General features: G+C 45.5%; 1 protein-coding gene across 2 annotated transcripts in view; it reads right to left on the bottom strand.

Annotated features, from left to right (window-relative positions):
* Positions 1 to 10977, bottom strand: part of malt3 (MALT paracaspase 3) — a 117169-nt gene that overhangs the window by 7626 nt on the left and 98566 nt on the right. For both annotated transcript variants that reach the window (XM_080216008.1, XM_080216009.1), the window contains exons 14-15: positions 6592 to 6746; positions 4869 to 4994 (exon numbers count right to left, since the gene is read on the bottom strand). In XM_080216008.1, coding sequence (XP_080072134.1) covers positions 4869 to 4994; positions 6592 to 6746 — 281 coding nt within the window. The remainder of the gene's footprint in view (positions 1 to 4868; positions 4995 to 6591; positions 6747 to 10977) is intronic.

Here is a 10977-nt window from a genome sequence, read left to right as displayed (position 1 = left end):
TACACCCTAGTTATGACTGTAACATTACATTCTGCACTCTGCCATTTCTTTCTCTATAATAGTATGCTTCGTCTCTATAATGCGCAAGAAACAATACTTTTCACTGTATGTTAATGTGATAATAATAAATCAAATCAAATATATCTTTGGACATTAAGGAGTAATTTAGCATGGCCGATCCACCTAACCTGCACATCTTTGGACGATGAAGGGCATTTAAGCAAAGCCAATCCACCTAACCTACACGTCTTTGAAATAATATGTTCTGAAAAACAATGGACTAAGCTAAACAAAAAGGAAAATCACCTGCTATTAAAAAGCATGTAATGGTGTAGTGATATCACTGGACTAATAATCCAGAGCTCAGCTAATGCTTTGGGGACATAGGTTCAAATCCCATCATGGCAATTAATAAATTTGAAACATAAAGCTAGACTCAGTAAAACTATCCATGAAACTATCATCGCTTATCATTAAAAACCCAATAGATTGACTAATGTCCTTTAGGGAAGAAAATCTGCCGTCCTTATGAATCAGGCAGAATCTAGTGGAGTTGGCACTAAATGCACGGTGGCACAGTGGTTGGCACTGCTGCTTCACAGCGTTAGGGACCTGGGTTCGATTCCCGGGTTGGGTCACTGTCTGTGTGGAGTTTGCACATTCTCCCCATCGCTGCGCAGGTTTTCTCCGGGTGCTCCGGTTTCCTCCCACTCTCCAAAGATGTGCAGGTTAGATGGATTGGCCATGGTAAATTGGCCCTTAATGTCCCAAGATGTGTGGGTTAGGCAGATTTGCCACGGTAAATGTGTGGGGTTACTGGGATAGGGCTGGGATGAGGGCCTGAGTGGGATACTCTATCAGAGAATGGGCGCAGACTCGATGGGCTGAATGGCCTATTTTGTAGTGTATCGATTCTATGATAAATGGCCATGCAAGTTCTTAGTTCATCAAGATGACTCAAGTGGGTTACTGGCCACCAGCCAAACACTGATTAGGAACATGAGCAACACTCTCCATGACGTAACAGGAGCAATGAGGGCCAAAACCTGAAAGGTCACAGTGTTAACTCTGGGCCAAGGAAGGGTGGCAGATGTTAGCATTAGCATTGCAGAGTCAACCATCAAGTTCATTGCTGTCACTTGAGTGAGTGTTATCAACTGACCATGACAGTGTCCTGATATTGAAGAAAAGATATAAGAAATCTGCAGCTCAGAAACATGCAGGAAGTTTGGATGTGAAGTGTAGGATGAAGGAGGAGTTTGTGCAAACCAACTCCTGTATTTCTGAATATTGGGGATGAGGCCCATCAGCCTCTCTGGTTTGTAACACCATTCAATTAGATCATGGCTACTTTGAACCTGCATGACATCTAGCCCACCTTTATTCTTTCATGGGATGTGGGCATTGCTGGCAAGGCCATCATTTGTTGCCCATCTCTAATTGCCCTTGAACTGAATGGCTTATTCAGCCATTTCAGCAGGTAGTTAAGAGTCACCCATATTTCTGTGGCTCTGGAGTCACATGTAGGCCAGACCAGATTTCCTTTGCATACAGGGCTTTAGTGAACCAGATGGCTTTTTACAACAATGATAGCTCTCATGGTCACCATTTCTGAGACTAGCTTTCAATTCCAGATTTTTAAAGGTGAATTTAAATTCTACCAACTGCTGAGGTGGGATTTGAACCCATGTCTCCAGGGCATTAGCCTGGGCCTCCGGATTACTGGTTTTACCCTATGTCACCATCTCCTCAAAGACATTGTTCTACATGCCTTGTTACCTGCACCTAACAAGAAGACCTGGGGTGGCACAGTGGTTAGCACCGCTGCCTCACTGGGCCAGGGAATGGGGTCGATTCCCAGCTTGTGTCACTGTCTGTTCTCCCCATGTCTATGTGGGTTTCCTCCAGGTACTCTGGTTTCCTCCCACAGTTCAAAAGACGGGTTAGATGCACTGATCTGAACAAGCACCAGAGTGTGACGTTTAGGGGAATTTCACAGTAACTTCATTGCAGTGTTAATATAAGCCTTACCTGTGACTTATAAATAAACTTGACTTACTTTACAATAGGTCTCAGCTCTGTAAGTTCCAATTGAACCCAAACATTTGAGGGGAAAGTGAGGTTGGGATTTGTGGACGTGTTTTTTTGTTACAATTCTGAGGAAGACCGCCAACTTCCTTTAACTCCACTATGGGCACCATTTTGAATGTGGGCCCAATGATTGAATTTTGTGTAGCTATTGCCCCTCTTGGTTGCTTCGAAGTATAGTGGGGCAGACAGATCATGACTGTGATGCTGACCTTGCTTGGTTAAAGTTAGAACATAAAAACTAAAAATGCTCAAAGTGTACATCATTAAGCAACAACAACTTGCATTTATTATAGCGCCTTTAACGTAGAAAAATGATCCACAGCAAAAAGCAATAGCAAGCCAAACAAGAGTGACATTAGGAGTGATGATTTAAAGCTTGGTTAGAAATGGTTATGTTCTAGAGGGTCTTAAAGGAGAATAAGGTGGAGATGTTTCTTCTTCAGTTTGCTACCTGAGGACAGGCCTGATCCATAGCGCTGTGACCAACACTACAGCTCAGGCAAGGAGGCAGAGCCCAAGTCAATCCCAAATGGAAGAGGGAATTTTACCCAATGTTGTTGGCACCAGTCTGATCCAGACTGGCTGCCCAGCCAATTGGCTGCCCCAAGGAGATGCTGTGGTGAGATACACTTCCACATGCCTGAAACTCTGGATAGTGATGGAATGTTCTTTCCATCACATGGCTGACCAGGAATCTCTCTCTCTTTCTCTCTTACTCATCGCTGTAAGTGTTGGAAGGATTCACAGGTTGAAAATCAAACTGGTTTGGCCAAATTATAAAAGCAACTTCCCTGACCATCAAGGTTGTGTGCAGTTTGCAAATTCTCCCCATGTCTGCATGGGTTTACTCCAGGTGCTCTGGTTTCCTGCCACAGTCCAAAAGGTGTGCAGGTTAGGTGGACTGGCCATGGTAAATTGCCCCTTAGTGTCCAAACGTTATGTAGGTTAGGGAGATTGGCCATAATAAATGTGCAAAGTTAAGGGGATAAGGAGGGGGTTGGGCCAGGGTAAGATTCGGAGAGTTGGTGCAGATTCAATGGGCCAATAGGCCTCTTTCTGCACTATAGGAATTCTATGGATTCTGTGGAGTGACAGTAGAACTCTGAATTCTTTTGGCTCAGAGATGTGCCACAATTGGAGAGGTTTAGGGAGAGAATTCCAGAGCACAGGGCCCAAGGAGCTGAAAGACAACCATTAATGCGTCAGAGTGGGGGAGTTCAGTGGGCCAGATTTGAAGGTTCTTCGAGGGTTGCAGAGCTGGAAATGCTACAGAGATGGGCACGCTGGTGTCATGAAGGGAGTTAAGCACAGGGATAAGAATTTTAAATCTGAGGTGTTCGAGGACTGGCTGCCAAAGTGGTTCGTGAGCACAGAGATGGCAAAGGCTAAAGGCTTCAGAGGTGATGCATAGAAGCAGGGCCCACGCTGGATGTGCAAGCAGGGCATCCATGTGACGGAGGGGTTTTAGGATCAGGAGGTGTGGGCAATTGCAGCTTTTCTCGGAAAAGCCTCCTGCAGCCTCAACTGGTGTCAGGGACTGAGCATATAATTGAGGCTAATACTGCAGTGTTGTGGGAGTGCAGCGCTCATAGAAATCACAGAATCACTACAGTTCAGAAAGAGGCTTTTCAGCCCATCGAGTCTGCACCAACTCTAACAGAACATCTTACCCAGGTTCAAACCATGCCCTGCCCCCACCACTCCTACCCACCCTATTGCTGGAAACCCACACATTTACCATGGCTAATCTTCCTAACCTACACATCTTTGGACACTAAAGGTCGATTTAGCATGGTCAATCCACCTAACCCGCACTTTTCCAGAGTGTAGGAGGGAACTGGAGGAAACCCTCACAGAAACGTGCAGACTCTACACAGACAGTGACCCAAGCCGGGAATTGAAATGGGGCCCCTGATGCTGTGAGGTAGCAGTGCTAACCGCTGTGCCAGCATGCTGCCCTTTGATGGGAATTTTACAAATCAGCACTTAAATGAAGGTTCCACCTCTCTTCGTGGATTTAAGTTGAAAAGAAAAGTTTATTTATTAGTCACAAGTAAGGCTTACATTAACACTGCAATGAAATTGGTGTGAAAATCCCCTAGTTGCCAGAGTCCAGTGCCTGTTTGGGTACACTGAGGGAGAATTTAGCATGGCTAATGCACCTAACCAGCATGTCTTTCAGAGTGTGGGAGGAAACTGGCACCTGGAGGAAACCATCGCAGACACAGCAAGAACGTGCAAACACTGCACAGACAGTGACCCGAAGCCAGGAATTAAACCCAAGTCCGTGTCACAGTGAGGCAGCAATGCTAACCACTGTGCCGCCGTGCTGCTTTCACATTGGATGTGAAAGATCCAATTCTATTTTGAAGATGCACCGGTGGGGGGAGTTGGAGGGGTGGCGGGGAGGAGCAGATCTTATCCAGTGGCCTGACTCATAGTTATCCCTCAACCAACATCACAAGAATAGATCTAATCGATGCCACATTCCTGCTTGTGGGAGTTTGCTGTGCACAAATTGACTCACCAGGATGAATTTTTCCATTCTGCTTACCATGGGAATGGTAGCGGGCGAGGGCCAGACCATTGAAAGGTCCGCTGACCTGGGACAGGATTTTCCCGTTTCAGGACAAACTCAGCTGGAAAATCCCGCCCATCGTGTTACCTGCACTTCAACAGTGACTCCACCTCAAAAACTATTTCATTGGCTGAGAAGTGATTTAGGAAGGACTGAGATTTTGAAAGGTGTGATATAAATGCAAGGCTCCTTCTATTACCTCCAGTTTATGCAGGTCACGCAATTTCAGTGTAGTGTCTGACTGCCGATCATTGTTCAGTGAAGATAGCAGAGAGTCGATTTGCGAAGAGTCTCCACTGAAGTCTGAACAGATGCCTGCCAACTCCTGGTGCAAAAAGAAAATAGGTAAGGACCTTCTATCAGCCATTCAATGTGCGTCATAGTCGCAACTCTTTACTCTGCCCACCTTCTTCATTCTCCTCTCCCTCTGTACCACCACCATTACCTAGATATTTGTTATTCAGTTGTGGGACATGGGTGTCACTGGCTAGACCAGCATTTACAGCCCGTCTCTAGTTGCCCTTGAGAAGGTGGTGGTGAGCTGCCTTCTTGAATCGCTGCAGTCTGCATGTTGAGAGTTGATCCACAATGCCATTAGGGAGGGAATTCCAGGATTTTGACCCAGTGACTGCAAAGGAACAGTGATATATTTCCAACTCAGGATGGTGAGTGGTTTGGTGGTGTTCCCAGGTATCTGCTCTCTTTGCCCTTCTAGATGGTAGAGATCATCGGTTTGGAAGCTGGTGTCGAAGGATCTTTGGTGGGTCAGGGCCCATCTGTTAATTTAGCATGAAGTCTCAAGGTTTGCACCCCCCACACTATTATTAGTTCTAGTTGTTAGACCCTGCTATTGTGAACAGAATTGCTCCAGGCTTTCCCAAATACCCTCCATGAACTGCTCCGAGAAGGAGACCCTCAAATGACAAGTGCGCAAGAGGCAAAACAATCAAAGAACCATTTTAATAGCAAAGAAATGCATCCCAATATCTTTCTATTTGGACAACGGAGGGTTAACTTTGTTGACACACTTTCCAACCCGGTATGTTCTAACAAACACAGAGCCAAGTACCAGCTAGGAAAGGAAACACATGGATTTCTTCCTGTTTACTAATCAGGTGCAGGGCCATATGTTGGACTGGGAGTTGACCATTGCTCAAGAGGACCTTGAGCTCTGTTGGTTGTTGATTTGGCAGCTTGCAAGTGTCAAAAGGTACATTCCAGAATCCACCCTGCAATATACTGCCTGGTCACAAGGTTTCTTCAAGTATTTCTATCAATCTTTGTCCTCTGTTTGTGACCTCCCAAGCATGTGATGGCAAAATCTGGGATTGCCATAACTAATAGTGCCCAGGACTGTTCGTGTCAGCTGCGCTTCCAGTGAACTGTTTGTTGCATTCAGTTGTATTTCTTTATGAGTGTCTTACAAACTTTCCATCCTATATCCCGGACACTGGGATAGAGGTAAATCACATCCTATACCCCACTGGGATAGGGGGTAAATCATATCCTATACCCTGGACACTGGAATGGGGAGGGTTAATGAGTCACTCACACACAGGGGAATAACTGCTTTGGTTGCTATTATCAGCAGCATCATAAATCTTTCAAAGCAGAATGACCAATGCCCTTTAATGAACAATGCCTCTGACAACATTCTCCCTAGCACCAACTCTTTACCACATGTCCTGACACAAGATTGGTGAGCCAAGTCACCCAGAATGATCTGTGCTGGTGAACAGAACAATGTCTGACAAAGAGAAATAATCATTCACTTTCGCAGGCATTATTAAGCTACATTAATATAATGTGTCCATCCTGAAATGTTCCTCTAAGTCTGTGAACGAGACAGAAAACGGTGAATGATAGAACAGAACCTTCAATCTCGGCTTGTGCCCTGAGTATTGGGGGTTGCAGTCACTCACCTCGGCTTTCAGGAGGGAAATTTTGCACTCGGTGACCTGGGAGGGCCTCCTCTTGATGTCGGCGTAAACAACCATTACATTGGAGAAAATGGCACTGCAGCTTAACTCCACTCCCACACCACAGGCAAAGTGAATGGTCCTCCTCTCTGGCAGCTCTACCAAAAGGCACCAAGAGAAAAGCATTAGGCACCCCTTCAGCTGTGATAGCATCATAGTGCGTGGAGTTCCAGGCACCGCAACTCTGGGTAGATGTATCGGCCTTGGAGTAGGAGTTGTCTAGTTTACCAGAATTACATTGTGACTTAGAGGGTTCAGTTATGAAGACAAGGTTGTACAAACATGGCTTATATTCCCTAGGCTGTAGAAGGTCAGAGGGGAGGCAGAGAGTCATGGTATTGTCACTGGACTAATAATCCAGGACAAGATCTGGGGATCCAGGTTCGAATCCCAGCATAGTTGGTGATATTTGAAAATCATCATCATATATCACAAACATAACCCTTCCTTATGGCTGATCTCCTCAAGCTTATACTGCTCCTGCATCAATATAAATTATTTATTCATGTTTCCTTACTTGCTCATGTCTTTCATTCTTAAACTTTCATTTCCATCAAGACATAGTTAAACGTGAATGTTATTTTGCATACATTGCAAACTTTACCTGTTTGTGCTAACTGGACATCGTTAAACAGCTGCAGATGGTAGATTGCGATACTGGCGTTTTCTCAGGAGGAGTCCTGCTGAGACAGCTGTCATCGCCCAAGTAACTTCAATGGAGAAGAGGCTGTGAGTCATGACAGTATCGATGCCTACATCGTGATTGAAGCTGCCAGACAGGTTGTGAGTCCTGGTTGAAGCCAAGGGCTGCACCCTGGCTGGAAGCGGAAATGTTGCCAGTCCTAACTGATACCAGAGTTTGCGTTGTGATTGGTGCTGAGAATCATGATGTATAAATACCCACTTGTATTTGTGTTCAATGAGAAGCCTGGTAAACCACTGTTAGGGCACGGTTTCTCCCAAAAGCTTTTGAAATAAAACTTACTGTATTTTGATTCACTAGCAGTCTCAGAGGTGTCTTTCACCTACAACAGTAGTGAGGTTTATGAAGGGACTTTCAGAGTTCACATCCTGAAAGCTGAAGATACGGCCACCAGTAGCCAAACAATAAGAATCTGGGATACACAAGAAACCAGGATTGGAGAGATCTCAGAGAGATACGAGGCAGGGGGAGACTGAGGAAGTTTCAAATTCACTGAGGAACTCCACGCAAGGTACTGAACTAGCTAAGGATAGGATAGGAAACAGAAACGGGTGGAAAAACCAACATCTGCTCTGGAGGGAAGGGGAAAAGGCGCCAAGTCAAGACGCTGGTTTGGAGAGCCGCTGCAGACATGATGGGCCGAATGGCCTCCTTCTGCAATGTAACCATTATGACATTCTTGCTGGAATTTTACCACTATGTCCTTCCCGGGAATGGGGCGGGCATGGCTCGCAAATTGGAATTCTCCTTTGGCCTCGTGGGATTTTACGAACCTCACCCGAGCAAGGCTCTCTGATTCTGAGAGAGAAACAGAGTTAACATTTAGAGACCTCCTTTGGTTGTGCAGACGGTTTGAGTTCTCAGCAATACAAGGGTTGATGCAGCCACAATCTGACAGGAAGGTGACATGTCGGGAGGCAGCAGTGACCCTGAGGTCAGTGAGGTCACAGCAACACTCTGGGCAAAAATGATCATAATGTCAAGAGCTAGAGACACTACCTTAAATAACTTAAATAATGTAAATGTTAGAGCAACATAGGAGACTGGTATTCATCCCTGATCCAGTCATCAGATTAAACAACAAGGTAAATAAAGCTTTACGGCCTTTGGGCTAATCCACGATGGCCGGTGATTTACACACACGAGTTTGATTAACCAGCAAGGAATATAATCAGCATTCTATCCACAGAACAAGTGACACACCTTAGGCTTGAATGTAACAGAGAGATTCAGGTGAAAGGATAAAGGGAGCGCATGACTCTGCCTTAAAGTATTTAACCCACTGCCTCTTATCTGTTCTCTGTGAATGTTGAATTCTGTTCTTTAAAACGTGACCTTTCCTGGGGGTTTTCCAGCTCTCTGCTACCTTCAAGGTTGTTCCAACTCAGTCTCGCCCAGTGCCTGGGGCACAACCACAGCTTTGGCAGAATTTACTTTGCTGCAGACTTTAGAATAAGAAGAACAGTACAACACAAAAACAGGCCATTCGGCCCTCCATGCCAATCATGGTGCCCTAACTAAACTCAAAAAAAAACCTTCTGTCCCTACTCAGACCATATCCCTCTATTCCCTCCTTATTTATGTACCCATCCAGATGTCTTTTAAATGTGGCTAATGTACCTGCTTCTATCATCTTGAGGATTTTCACAGTAACTTCATTGCGGTGTTAGTGTAAGCCTACTTGTGACACTAATAAATAAATAATTTAAAAAAAAACACCTCTGGCAGCGTGTTCTAGGCACCCACCACTCACCGCAAGAAAAACTCCCCTCACATCTCCCTTAAACTTTCCCCCTCTCATCTTGAACTTGTGCCCCCTTGTAATTGACACTTCCACCCTGGGAAAAAGCCTCTGAGTATCCACCCTGTCTATGCCGCTCATAATTTTGTCGACCTCAATCAGGCCTCCCTTCAGCCCCTGTCCTTCCAGTGAAATTAATCCTGCAAGGCAGTTTAGCTGATACAGTAGTCTTTAAGTGCTGCCTCGATTTGGATCCCAGAAGCTAAGCTGATTGGAACGAAGTAGATTGAGTCCTCGGAGTGGTGCAGAACGTCAATCAGATCCCACCTGGAATAGTGCATGGAGTTCCTGGCACCGCACCTCTGGGTGGATATATCAGCCTTGGAGGAGGAGTTGTCTAGATTTACTGGAATTACATTGTGACTTAGAGTGTTCAGTTATGAAGACAAGACTTGTATTCCCTGGGTTGTAGAAGGTCAAAGGGGAGACGGAGAGTAATGGTATTGTCACTGGACTGGTAATCCAGGACAAGATCTGGAGATCCGGGTTCAAATCCCAGCACAGCAGATGGCGATATTTGAAAATCTGGAATTAAATTCTAATGGTGACCATGAAACATTGTTGTAAAACCCCATCTGGTTCCTTTAGGGAAGGAAATCTGCTGTCCTTATGTGGTTTGGTCTACATATGACTCCAGACCCACAGCAATGTGGTTGACTCTTAAAATGCCCTCTGACTCAGGTCAAGGGCAACAAGTGATGCCGCATCAGACCGAGGAGTTTAAAACATTAGATACAGGGAGCGGGGAAATCAAAACTTCAGGCTGGCTGTTTTGGTGTGAACTCTGCAAATATTTTTCCATATACAGTTTGGTAGAAATTTGGAATTCTGTCCCTGTAGAGGCTGTGGAGGTAAATAGACTTTTGTTCGGGAAGGATTTTGAGGGAATACAGAGGAAGGACAGGTAAATGGAACTGAGACTCACAACATCCAAATGGCACCACAGGCCTGAGGGGCTGACTAGCCTACTCCTGTCCCTAGTATTTCTAAAGATGAGGGTACAATAAAGATTACAAATCTAAGGTTGTTTCAAAACCTAAGTTTTCAAAATATTACATGCAGTGTGACAGCATCTACAAGGAACTAGTCAGGAGGGCAATGGAATACTCTCTATAGCTCAAACAACACTCAAGAAGCTCGACACCATCCAGAGCAAAGCATTCTGCTTGCTTGCGCGTCAGCCATGGCTCAGAGGGTAGCACTCTTGCCTGTGAGTCAGAAGGTTCTGAGATCAAGTCCTACTCCAGGATTTGAGCGCAATATCCAGGCTGACACTCCTGTCTCTGCTTTTTGACTGAGACATTAAATTGATTTCTCTCGTGTGTAGATGTAATATGTTGCATGGCACTAGCACAGAAAAGAACTGGGAAATTATTCCTGGTATCCTTAACTTCGTTGGATCAAAATCCTGGAACTCCCCTCTCTAACAGCACTGTGGGTGTACCTACACTGGGTGGACTGCAGCGGTCCAAGGAGATGCTTACCACCACCTCCTAGAGGGTAATAAATGCTGCTGTAGCCAGTGACACCTACATCTCCAAGCTGCTTCCCAAGAATAGTGCGGCGGCACAGTAGTTAGCACTGCTGCCTCACAGCACCAGGGGGCCAGGTTCGATTCCTGGCTTGGGCCACTATCTCTGTGGAGTTTGCACATTCTTCTTGTGTCTGCGTGGGTTTCCTCTGGGTGCTCCAGTTTCTTCCCACGCTCCAAAGATGTGCACGTTAGGTTCATTGACCATGCTAAATTGCCCCTTAGTGTCAGGGGGACTAATTAGGGTAAATGCATGGGGTTATGGGGAATAGGGCCTGGGTGGGATTGTGGTCA

The sequence above is a fragment of the Carcharhinus amblyrhynchos genome, chromosome 32 (genome assembly GCF_965287045.1).
Source record: "Carcharhinus amblyrhynchos chromosome 32, sCarAmb.v2.hapA, whole genome shotgun sequence".
In the NCBI taxonomy this organism is placed as follows: Eukaryota; Metazoa; Chordata; class Chondrichthyes; order Carcharhiniformes; family Carcharhinidae; genus Carcharhinus; species Carcharhinus amblyrhynchos.
Note: the sequence above shows the minus strand (reverse complement) of the source record. Positions and strands in the feature narration are given on the sequence as shown.